The sequence below is a fragment of the Carcharhinus amblyrhynchos genome, chromosome 7, assembly GCF_965287045.1.
Source record: "Carcharhinus amblyrhynchos chromosome 7, sCarAmb.v2.hapA, whole genome shotgun sequence".
Taxonomy (NCBI): domain Eukaryota; kingdom Metazoa; phylum Chordata; class Chondrichthyes; order Carcharhiniformes; family Carcharhinidae; genus Carcharhinus; species Carcharhinus amblyrhynchos.
In genome coordinates, this window is record NC_137330.1 from 124,149,380 (window position 1) to 124,162,153 (window position 12,774).

The 12,774-nt window shown below is 48.7% G+C and overlaps 1 protein-coding gene across 1 annotated transcript in view; it reads right to left on the reverse strand.

Moving 5' to 3' along the window:
- Nucleotides 1–1,837: 1,837 nt before the first annotated feature.
- The window catches only part of fbxo28 (F-box protein 28), a 38,678-nt gene continuing 27,741 nt past the window's right edge, over nucleotides 1,838–12,774 (reverse strand). The window contains exons 3-5 of the mRNA XM_080193411.1: nucleotides 5,722–5,860; nucleotides 4,441–4,636; nucleotides 1,838–3,168 (exon numbers count right to left, since the gene is read on the reverse strand). Of these exons, the coding sequence (XP_080049537.1) occupies nucleotides 2,735–3,168; nucleotides 4,441–4,636; nucleotides 5,722–5,860 (769 nt within the window). The 3' untranslated portion in view covers nucleotides 1,838–2,734. The remainder of the gene's footprint in view (nucleotides 3,169–4,440; nucleotides 4,637–5,721; nucleotides 5,861–12,774) is intronic.

Here is a 12,774-nt window from a genome sequence, read left to right on the forward strand (position 1 = left end):
TGTGCCCAGCACTGAGGAGAGCGCCCCACTTTGTTACTCTAAATCCTGAAAGAAGCAATTAGTGAATAACCTGGACCATGGATAGGCAGCAGATCGTCCCATTCCTGAAAGCTCATACAGAGAGGTTAGAATGGGGGCTTGCCTCTCAGAATTAAGATCTTGCCTTTATACTACTACAGGAGCTTGGAGAAAACTACTGCCAATGCAGAGTTCGGGACACAGAACCCTCCACTGCTGCTGGCACAGTCAATGTGCTGAAAGGGGGCACAGCCCATTCACATATCGGCACTGGAGTCCAATCCAGGGGTTTACACACACAGATCAGTCTGCTCTGCTCCTGCAAGCAGTCTCGTTCAGTTTGTTTCTGGGATAAAATATTCCAAATTTCCTCCAGTGCTGAAAGGATAAAGCCAGAGGAACTCTGGGCTCCCAACCTTTAATGATCCCAATTTTCTCCATGGAGTGGGGGTGGAGAAGGGGCAGATTCCAACCAAGTCTGACCTAGTCCCCACTTAGTGCATTACAAGAATTTCTATAGGAGCTCATTAGACTAGAGATAAGGAACCACTCTACACTTTGCAGAGAGCGGAGGAGCGCTGGTACTGAGGCCAGTTATATTGCTGCCCAAGCCCAGATCAGTAAACTAAACATAAACAATTCCTTCCTAAAAATACACCGCATTGTGTGGGATGGATTACAGTGTGTTCTGCCTCAGTGTAAGGTGTACCCAGGGGAGTTTAACCCACTCTGACACCCAATACTGAGGAAAAGGAGAGTCGAACTCACTCCGTAACCCAATACTGGGGAATGGAACAGAGTCTAACTCACTGTAACCCAATACTGGGGAAAAGGAGAGTCAAACTCACTCCATAACCCAATACTGGGGAAAGGGACAGAGTCTAACTCACTCCGTAACCCAATACTGGAGAAAGGGACAGAGTCTAACTCACTCCATAACCCAATACTGGGGAAAGGGACAGAGTCTAACTCACTGTAACCCAATACTGGGGAAAGGGACAGAGTTTAACTCACTCCGTAACCCAATACTGGGGAATGGGACAGAGTCTAACTCACCGTAACCCAATACTGGGGAAAGGGACAGAGTCTAACTCACTCCGTAACCCAATACTGGGGAATGGGACAGAGTTTAACTCACTCCGTAACCCAATACTGGGGAATGGGACAGAGTCTAACTCACTGTAACCCAATACTGGGGAAAGGGACAGAGTCTAACTCACTCCATAACCCAATACTGGGGAAAGGGACAGAGTCTAACATACTCCATAACCCAATACTGGGGAATGGGACAGAGTTTAACTCACTGTAACCCAATACTGGGGAAAGGGACAGAGTTTAACTCACTGTAACCCAATACTGGGGAAAGGGACAGAGTTTAACTCACTGTAACCCAATACTGGGGAAAGGGACAGAGTTTAACTCACTGTAACCCAATACTGGGGAAAGGGACAGAGTTTAACTCACTGTAACCCAATACTGGGGAAAGGGACAGAGTTTAACTCACTGTAACCCAATACTGGGGAAAGGGACAGAGTCTAACTCACTCCATAACCCAATACTGGGGAAAGGGACAGAGTCTAACTCACTCCATAACCCAATACTGGGGAATGGGACAGAGTTTAACTCACTCCGTAACCCAATACTGGGGAAAGGGACAGAGTCTAACTCACTCCATAACCCAATACTGGGGAAAGGGACAGAGTCTAACTCACTCCATAACCCAATACTGGGGAAAGGGACAGAGTCTAACTCACTCCATAACCCAATACTGGGGAAAGGGACAGAGTCTAACTCACTCCATAACCCAATACTGGGGAAAGGGACAGAGTCTAACTCACTCCATAACCCAATACTGGGGAAAGGGACAGAGTCTAACTCACTGTAACCCAATACTGGGGAAAGGGACAGAGTCTAACTCACTCCGTAACCCAATACTGGGGAATGGGACAGAGTCTAACTCACTCCGTAACCCAATACTGGGGAATGGGACAGAGTCTAACTCACTCCGTAACCCAATACTGGGGAAAGGGACAGAGTCTAACTCACTCCGTAACCCAATACTGGGGAAAGGGACAGAGTCTAACTCACTCCGTAACCCAATACTGGGGAAAGGGACAGAGTCTAACTCACTGTAACCCAATACTGGGGAATGGGACAGAGTCTAACTCACTCTCTAACCCAATACTGGGGAAAGGGACAGAGTCTAACTCACTCCGTAACCCAATACTGGGGAAAGGGACAGAGTCTAACTCACTCCGTAACCCAATACTGGGGAAAGGGACAGAGTCTAACTCACTCCGTAACCCAATACTAGGGAAAGGGACAGAGTTTAACTCACTGTAACCCAATACTGGGGAAAGGGACAGAGTTTAACTCACTGTAACCCAATACTGGGGAAAGGGACAGAGTTTAACTCACTGTAACCCAATACTGGGGAATGGGACAGAGTTTAACTCACTCTCTAACCCAATATTGGGGAAAGTGACGGAGTTTAACTCACTTGAACATCAACTGTTCTTCAGCTCCCATTGTGGGACTTTCCTTTTCCCTCTGCCACCCCCCCCCGCCCAAACCTGTGACTAGAGCTTGTTGCCATTCCAATACCGTCTGTTCTCCTGATGTGTCGCTGCACACCTTATATACATTGTAACCTGGTGCAGAAGCTCACACACACAGTGACACAAGAACAACAAAATCTCCCTCTGCCATTCCCAGCTCACTTCCTGCTCCGAAGGCGCTTGGCACGGGTGGGTAAGTCCTCAGGTGGCTCTTTCTTGCGTTTGTTTGAGCCGCTGGTAGCTTGTCCTCCTGTCTCAATGATTCGCTCTAGCAGCTCCTGCAGGTCCTTGATCTTCTGCTCGTTCTGCTGGTGTTTGAGGGAGTGCTCAGCCAGCTTTCGGTCCAGTTCAGCAAGCCGGGCATTCTGCTCCCCAATCATCTGGTTCTGCTCCAGGATCTTCTGGTCCTGGTCCTGCAGTTGCTTGAGCTGCTCCTGGAACTTGACACGGAACTCCGAGACCTCACGCCTGGTGGCTGTCACATTCAATCCCTGTGCCTTCATCTGCTGCTGGAGTTTGCAGAGCTCTTGGCGGGCTGGATTCTGCTTGGAGAAGAGCTGCACGGCTGTCAGTGTGGTGGACGGTCCAGGAACTGCACACAAAACAAGGCACAAAACATCATTCAAAACCCAAACTTTATCCCATGCTGCTTAGTTCCTCACTCACTCACCACCTCTAACGGGAGAGAGGAGCTTGGCAGTCAACTGGGAGAGGATATGGTCAAACAGGGGCTGGTTGCGAAAGGAGAGAGAAAGAAAGAGAGAGCAAGAGAGAGAGAGACTTAGAGGGGGAGAGTGGGAAAGGAGCAAGAAAGAGAGACTGAGTTAGAGAGGAAGAGTGGGAAAGGAGAGAGAGGGACTGAGTTAGAGGGGAAGAGTGGGAAAGGAGAGAGAGGGACTGAGTTAGAGGGGAAGAGTGGGAAAGGAGAGAGAGGGACTGAGTTAGAGGGGAAGAGTGGGAAAGGAGAGAGAGAGACAGTTAGAGGGGAAGAGTGGGAAAGGAGAGAGAGAGACTGAGAGGGAGAGAGTGGGAAAGGAAAGACTGACAGTAGGAAAGCAGAGAGAGACAATTTAGGAAAGAAGAGGTGGAGAGAAGGAAAAAGAGGGATGCGAGTGTCAGAAGTGCTGTGGTTGTGACACACAAACAATGCTATTAAGGGCCGTTTGGGTGATTTAGGGTCGTCTAATTTGAATTTGTATTTCTGTTATAATCATCGATTTCTTTTGGGACTTTGAGCTAGGAATGCAGAGTGATGGACATGCAGAATCATAGAATCCCTACAGTGCAGAAGGAGGCCATTTGGCCCATTGAGCCTGCACTGACAATAATCCCCACCCAGACCATATCCCCTAACCCCATGTATTCACCCTGCGAATCCCACTAACACTAAGGGCAATTTGACATGGCCTATTAACCTTTGCACATTTTTGGAGTGTGGGAGGAAATCGGAGCACCCAGAGAAAACCTACACAGACACAAGGAGAATGTGCAAACTCCACACAGACAGTGGCCTGAGACCAGAATTGAACCCCGGTCCATGGGGCTGTGAAGCAGCAGAGTTAACCATCGTGGTTAACCTGGTACAGTATAATGTTTTTCCAAATAAGAAATTGCAAAAAGAACCTAACTGCAGCTTTAACATTGTGAAACAGTATCCCATAAGAATCAAAGCTGTGTTTTTCAGGATAAAAACCAGAACTCTAAGTGAGGACTGACTGGGTGTGTCGATGCATGTTTGTGTGCTGTCTAATCCTCCATGTTGACCATACATAACACATACACCTGGAAGCTACTTTCTCCCTGCATGCTCACAGGGTCCACAAGACAACACAATGCAGTCACTGTCAATATCTGGGTGAAGTACCTGGGGGGACTCCAAGCAGACGGCCTGACATGTCCGAACCACTCAACTTCTTTTTCAGGATGGGCACAATCTTCTCATCAAAGTATTCCATGGCCATTGAGGAAATGTCCCTGAGTTCCTGCAGGACCTCGTGGGCTCTCTGCGGAGATCTGGTGGAGTTTACGTACCTAAGAACCCGGTAAATCTCATCGATTACCTGCGTCAAATGTAAGAACGCACCAGACAAGTGGGTAACACACAGCAAAGGAGCAGGCAACATAGAGAACCTCAGCAAGACCACTAGATATATCAAAAAACACTCCCAGGACAAGTACAGCATGGGGTTAGATACAGAGTAAAGCTCCCTCTACACTGTCCCCCCATCAAACACTCCCAGGACAGGTACAGCACGGGGTTAGATACAGAGTAAAGCTCCCTCTACACTGTCTCCCCATCAAACACTCCCAGGACAGGTACAGCACAGAATTAGATACAGAGTAAAGCTCCCTCTACACTGTCCCCCCATCAAACACTCCCAGGACAGGTACAGCACGGGGTTAGATACAGAGTAAAGCTCCCTCTACACTGTCCCCCATCAAACACTCCCAGGACAGGTACAGCACAGAATTAGATACAGAGTAAAGCTCCCTCTACACTGTCCCCCCATCAAACACTCCCAGGACAGGTACAGCACAGGGTTAGATACAGAGTAAAGCTCCCTCTACACTGTCCCCCCATCAAACACTCCCAGGACAGGTACAGCACGGGGTTAGATACAGAGTAAAGCTCCCTCTACACTGTCCCCCCATCAAACACTCCCAGGACAGGTACAGCACGGGGTTAGATACAGAGTAAAGCTCCCTCTACACTGTCCCCCCATCAAACACTCCCAGGACAGGTACAGCACGGGGTTAGATACAGAGTAAAGCTCCCTCTACACTGTCCCCCATCAAACACTCCCAGGACAGGTACAGCACGGGGTTAGATACAGAGTAAAGCTCCCTCTACACTGTCTCCCCATCAAACACTCCCAGGACAGGGACAGCACAGGGTTAGATACAGAGTAAAGCTCCCTCTACACTGTCCCCATCAAACGCCCCCAGGGCAGGGACAGCACCGGGGTTAGATACAGAGCTTCAACATCCTGAGGTTGGGAAAGTTACCAAAAGTATTTTTCTCTTTTAATATCCCCTAAATTTTTAATCAATAAAAAGATTGTGCCCTGCCAGCTTCTAAAACCATCCCCGATCTGGCAGCTGTCTGAGTCAGCTGCTTGCCACCTTCAACCCATTCCACACCCACCTTGCCAGGGATGAAGCAGCAGAGATTTGTATCGACATATTTCATAAAGGTCATGTTGAGCAGGGACAGTCTGGTTTCCACTGCTGCCAGGATATCTGCGTGACGTGCCAGTGAGTGATTCCTACGCTCTGACTCTCGCCTGTAAGAAAACACAATTAACCCTTTCGGTGTAGAGTTCCCCAAACTTCTAACAGTGAGTCTGGAGCCATCTTTGTGTTGTTCCATCATTCTGGTCTCTCCCTCTCTCTTACCATCGTGCTCCACCCCCCCATGCGCCCAGCCCCCGTCCCCCCAGCCCCCGCTCCCTTGTGCGCCCAGCCCCATCCCTCTGCACATCCCGCCCACCCCCCTGCACACCCACATTGTTCTTCCCTCTGACTTGGACATGAGGGTCTACTTTTCCACAACAGGGACTGGCTGTTCCCACCTCTGCACAATAGGCCATAAGATCATAAGGTTCAGGTGCAGAATTAGGCCAGTTGACCCATTGAGTCTGCTCCGCCATTCAATCATGGATATTTCTCTCATCCCCATAACTCCTGATCCTCTTTTAATCAAGAACCTATCTATCTTCATCTTAAAGACACTCAATGACCTGGCCTCCACAGCCGTCTGTGGGAAAGAATTCCACACATTCACCACTCTCTGGCTGAAGAAATTCATAAGAACATAAGAACATAAGAAATAGGAGCAGGAGTAGGCCATCTGGCCCTTCAAGCCTGCCCCGCCATTCAATAAGATCATGGCTGATCTGTCGTGTCTCAGTTCCACTTTCCCGCCCTCTCCCCATAACCCTTAATCCCCTCTCTTATCAAAAACCCATCAACCCGCATCTTAAAAATATTTAGCGAGGTAGCCTCCACCACTTCAACGGGCAGAGAATTCCAGAGATTCACCACCCTTTGAGTGAAGAAGTTCCTCCTCAACTCCGTTCTAAACTGCCCCCCTTCTATCTTGAGGCTGTGCCCCCTAGTCCTACTGTCTTTTTTGAGCGGGAAGAGTCTCTCCACCTCTATCCTATCCATCCCATTCATCATCTTATACGTCTCAATGAGATCTCCCCTCATTCTTCTAAACTCTAACAAGTGCAAGCCCAGTTTATTCAGCCTCTCCTCATAGCTCAACCCCCTCAACTCCGGTATCAGCCTAGTAAACCTCCTCTGCACTCCCTCCAAGGCCAAAATATCTTTGCGCAGGTGCAGCGCCCAAAACTGCACACGGTACTCCAGCTGCGGCCTCACCAATGCCCTATACAGCTGCAGCAAGACCTCCCTACTTTTATATTCAATCCCCCTCGCTATGAAGGCCAGCATCCCATTAGCCTTCCTGACCACCTGCTGCACCTGCAAGCTGGGTTTTTGTGACTCATGCACAAGGACCCCGAGGTCCCTCTGCACCGTCGCCTGCTGCAGTTTTTTGCCCCGTAAGTAATAGTCCTTCCTACCATTCTTCCTACCAAAGTGGACCACCTCACACTTGCCAACATTAAATTCCATTTGCTATTTCCTGGCCCATTCGCCCAGCCTATCCTTATCTGTTCGAAAAGATCGTCCCTTTAGCCTGAGGTTGTGCCCTCTGGTTCTAGTTTTTCCGACTAATGGAAACATCCTCTCCATGTCCGCTCTATCCAGACCTTGCAATATCTTGTAAGTTTCAGGAAGATCCCCCCTCATTCTTCTAAACTGCCACAAGTACAGCCCAGAGTCCTCAACTGTTCGTCATATGACAAGCTCTAATGACCATTGTTAATGAATAAAGATTGTATTCCAGATTTACTTAATTCATTACAGAATCAGCTTTGGAAAATTCAGGTGCAATTCCTTCCAGGTTTAACTGTCAGAGCTCTCAGAAGAGCTGAGAGGTTTGCGAGTGTTACATGGGAGAATATAAACTAGTTTGGCAGGGGGCTGGAACCAAAGCAAAGATGAATTAACTGAAGGGGAAATAGAGAGGAGAGCCAGTAAGACTCAGAGGAAGAGCAGGTAGGGTGTGGTTACTCATCACAGAGGGTCTGGTGGACTGAAGTGTATTTGTTTCAATGCGAGAAGTGTAACAGTAAGGCAGATGAACTTAAAGCTTGGATTAATACTTGGAACTATGATGTTGTTGCTATTACAGAGACTTGGTTAAGGGAAGGACAGGATTGGCAGCTTAACATTCTAGGATACAGATGTTTCAGGTGGGATAGCGGGGGGTGTAAAAGGGATGGGGGAGTTGCACTACTGGTTAAGGAGAATATCACCTATTTACCATTTATATAGATGATCTGGAGGAGGGAACTGAGTGTATGGTGTCGAAATTTGCTGATGACACCAAGATTGGTGGAACGGCAAATTGTGCGGAGGGTGTGGAGAGTCTGCAGAAGGATCTAGATAGGCTGGGCAAATGGGCCAGGAACTGGCAAATGGAATTTAATGTTAGCAAGGAGGAGAAAGTGGGTTCCTGGACATGCGTCCTTTGTTTGAATAGAGGGGAGTATGGTAGGATGAGAGAAGAATTGGCGAATGTGGACTGGGGGAGCGCATTGGAAGGTAGGTCTGCTGAGGAGCAGTGGAGGATCTTTAAGGAGATCTTTCTTGGTGCTCAGCAGAAATTTATTCCGATGGTCAAAAAGGACCATAGGAGGAGAGGTAATAAGCCGTGGATAACGAAGGAGGTGAAGGAAAGGGTTAAATTAAAAGCGGAGGCATTTAGAGTAGCTAAGAGCAGTGGGCGAGAAGAGGATTGGGAAAGGTTTAAATGTCAACAAAGATTGACAAAGAAGTTGATAAAGGAGGGTAGGAGAAGCTATGAAGCTGGGCTAGCACTTAATATAAAAAAGGATAGCAAGAGTTTTTATAAATATATAAAAAGGAAGAGGCTGGCTAGGGCGAACGTTGGTCCTTTAGAGGATGAGAAAGGGGACCTAGTGGTAGGGGATGGGGATATGGCTAAGGTCTTGAATAACTTTTTTGTTTCTGTCTTCACGGAGGAGGACGTGAATAATTTGCCGGGTGTTAGCGATGGAAAGGTGGTAGGACTGGAGGGTCTTAATGACATTACTGTTACTAGAGAGGTGGTGCTCGACAGACTGGAGGGGCTGATTGTGGACAAGTCCCCAGGACCGGATGGAATGCATCCGAGGGTTCTGAAAGAAATGGCGGAGGTTATAGTGGATGCCTTGGTGGTTATTTTCCAGACGTCGCTGGATTCCGGGGAAGTGCCGGAAGATTGGAAATCGGCTAATGTTACGCCGTGGTTTAAGAAGGGTGCCAGGCAAAAGGCGGGGAATTATAGGCCGGTTAGTTTAACGTCTGTGGTAGGTAAAATGTTAGAATCCGTCATTAAGGAGGAAATTGCGAGGCATCTTGAAGGGAATTGCTTGATAGGGCAGATGCAACACGGTTTCATTAAAGGGAAGTCGTGTCTGACAAATTTACTGGAGTTCTATGAGGATGTGTCTAGGGCAGTGGATAGAGGAGAGCCGGTGGATGTGGTCTTTCTGGATTTTCAGAAGGCGTTTGACAAGGTCCCTCACAAGAGGTTATTGCAGAAGGTCAGGGGACATGGAGTTGGGGGTAGGGTGTTAGCGTGGATAGAGGATTGGTTGTCAAATAGGAGGCAGAGAGTGGGGGTCAATGGGTGCTATTCGGATTGGCGGTTGGTGACTAGTGGGGCGCCCCAGGGGTCGGTGCCGGGGCCTCAGCTATTTACCATTTATATAGATGATCTGGAGGAGGGAACCGAGTGTAGGGTGTCAAAATTTGCTGATGACACCAAGATTGGGGGAAAGGCAAATTGTGCGGAGGGTGTGGAGAGTCTGCAGAAGGATCTAGATAGGCTGGGCGAATGGGCCAGGAAATGGCAAATGGAATTTAATGTTGGCAAGTGTGAGGTGGTCCACTTTGGTAGGAAGAATGGTAGGAAGGACTATTACTTACGTGGCGTAAAACTGCAGCAGGCGACGGTGCAGAGGGACCTCGGGGTCCTTGTGCATGAGTCGCAAAAACCCAGCCTGCAGGTGCAGCAGGTGGTCTGGAAGGCGAATGGGATGCTGGCCTTCATAGCGAGGGCGATTGAATATAAAAGTAGGGAGGTCTTGCTGCAGCTGTATAGGGCATTGGTGAGGCCGCAGCTGGAGTACTGTGTGCAGTTTTGGGTGCCGCACCTGCGCAAGGATATTTTGGCCTTGGAGGGAGTGCAGAGGAGGTTTACTAGGCTGATACCAGAGTTGAGGGGGTTGAGCTATGAGGAGAGGCTGAATAAACTAGGCTTGTACTCGTTAGAGTTTAGAAGAATGAGGGGAGATCTCATTGAGACGTATAAGATGATGAATGGGATGGATAGGATAGAGGTGGAGAGACTCTTCCCACTCAAAAAAGACAGTAGGACTAGGGGGCACAGCCTCAAGATAAAGGGGAGGCGGTTTAGAACGGAGTTGAGGAGGAACTTCTTCACTCAAAGGGTGGTGAATCTCTGGAATTCTCTGCCCGTTGAAGTGGTGGAGGCTGCCTCGCTAAATATTTTTAAGAAGCGGGTTGATGGGTTTTTGATAAGAGAGGGGATTAAGGGTTATGGGGAGAGGGCGGGAATGTGGAACTGAGCCACAACAGATCAGCCATGATCTTATTGAATGGCGGGGCAGGCTCGAAGGGCTAGATGGCCTACTCCTGCTCCTATTTCTTATAAGTGCGAGGTGGTCCACTTTGGTAGGAATAATGGTAGGAAGGGTTATTACTTACGTGGAGAAAAACTGCAGCAGGTGACGGTGCAGAGGGACCTCGGGGTCCTTGTGCATGAGTCGCAAAAACGCAGCTTGCAGGTGTAGCAGGTGGTCAGGAAGGCAAATGGGATGCTGGCCTTCACAGCGAGGGGGATTGAATATAAAAGTAGGGAGGTCTTGCTGTGGCTGTATAGGGCATTGGTGAGGCTGCAGCTGGAGTACTGTGTGCAGTTTTGGGCGCCGTACTTATGCAAGGATATTTTGGCCTTGGAGGGAGTGCAGAGGAGGTTTACTAGGCTGATACCGGAGTTGAGGGGGTTGAGCTATGAGGAGAGGCTGAATAAACTAGGCTTGTACTCGTTAGAGTTTAGAAGAATGAGGGGAGATCTCATTGAGACGTATAAGATGATGAATGGGATGGATAGGATAGAGGTGGAGAGACTCTTCCCGCTCAGAAAGGACAGTAGGACTAGGGGGCACAGCCTCAAAATAAAGGCGGGGGGGGGGTGCGGTTTAGAACGGAGTTGAGGAAGAACTTCTTCACTCAAAGGGTGGTGAATCTCTGGAATTCTCTGCTTGTTGAAGTGGTGGAGGCTGCCTTGCTAAATATCTTTAAGACGCGGGTTGATGGGTTTTTGATAAGCGAGGGGATTAAGGGTTATGGCGAGAGGGCGGGAATGTGGAACTGAGCCACGACAGATCAGCCATGATCTTACTGAATGGCAGGGCAGGCTCGAAGGGCTAGATGGCCTACTCCTGCTCCTATTTCTTATGTTCTTATATTCTTATGTACTGAGGGAGGACACCTCGGTGGGCTCATACAGTGATGCAATATGGGTAGAGCTCAGGAATAGGAAGGGTATAGTCACAACATTGGATATTTACTGTAGGCCTTCCAACAACCAGCAGGAGATAGAGGAATAGATATGGTGGCAAATTTTGGCAAGGTGTAAAAGTAACAGGATTGCTGTGGGAGATTTTAACTTCCCCTATATTGACTGGGACTCACTTAGTGCTAGGGGCATGGATGGGGCAGAGTTTGTAAGGAGCATCCAGAAGGGCTTCCTGAAAGAGCAAGTCGATAGTCGAACCAGGGAAGGGGCCATACTGGACCTGGTATTGGGGAATGAGCCCAGCCAGGTGGTCGATGTTTCAGTAGGGGAGCAGTTTGGGAACAGTGACCACAATTCAGTAAGCTTTGCAGTATTGATGGATAAAGATAAGTGCAGTCCTCATGTGAAGGTGCTAAATTGGGGGAAGGTTAATTACAACAACATTCGGCAGGAACTGAAAAATGTAGATTGGGGGCAGATGTTTGAGGGCAAATCAACATCTGGCATGTGGGAGGCTTTCAAGTATAAGTTGGTAGGAATTCAGGATTGGCACATTCCTGTAAGGATAAAGGATAAGTTTGGCACGTTTTGGGAACCCTGGATAACGAAAGCTATCTAGTTTAGTCGAAGAGAAAGAGGAAGCATTTGTCAAGGCTAGGAGGCTGGGAACATAAGAAATAGGAGCAGGAGTAGGCCATCTAGCCCTTCGAGCCTGCCCTGCCATTCAATAAGATCATGGCTGATCTGTCGTGGCTCAGTTCCACATTCCCGCCCTCTCCCCATAACCCTTAATCCCCTCGCTTATCAAAAACCCATCAACCCGTGTCTTAAAAATATTTAGCGAGGCAGCCTCCACCACTTCAACGGGCAGAGAATTCCAGAGATTCACCACCCTTTGAGTGAAGAAGTTCTTCCTCAACTCCGTTCTAAACCCCCCCCCCCCCTTTATCTTGAGGCTGTGTCCCCTAGTCCTACTGTCCTTTCTGAGCGGGAAGAGTCTCTCCACCTCTATCCTATCCATCCCATTCGTCATCTTATGCGTCTCAATGAGATCTCCCCTCATTCTTCTAAACTCTAACGAGTACAAGCCTAGTTTATTCAGCCTCTCCTCATAGCTCAACCCCCTCAACTCCGGTATCAGCCTAGTAAACCTCCTCTGCACTCCCTCCAAGGCCAAAATATCCTTGCGTAAGTGCGGCGCCCAAAACTGCACACAGTACTCCAGCTGCGGCCTCACCAATGCCCTATACAGCTGCAGCAAGACCTCCCTACTTTTATATTCAATCCCCCTCGCTATGAAGGCCAGCATCCCATTAGCCTTCCTGACCACCTGCTGCACCTGCAAGCTGGGTTTTTGCGACTCATGCACAAGGACCCCGAGGTCCCTCTGCACCATCGCCTGCTGCAGTTTTTCGCCACGTAAGTAATAGTCCTTCCTACTATTATTCCCACCAAAGTGTGCCACCTCGCACTTGCCAACATTAAATTCCATTTGCCAGTTCCTGGCCCATTCGCCCA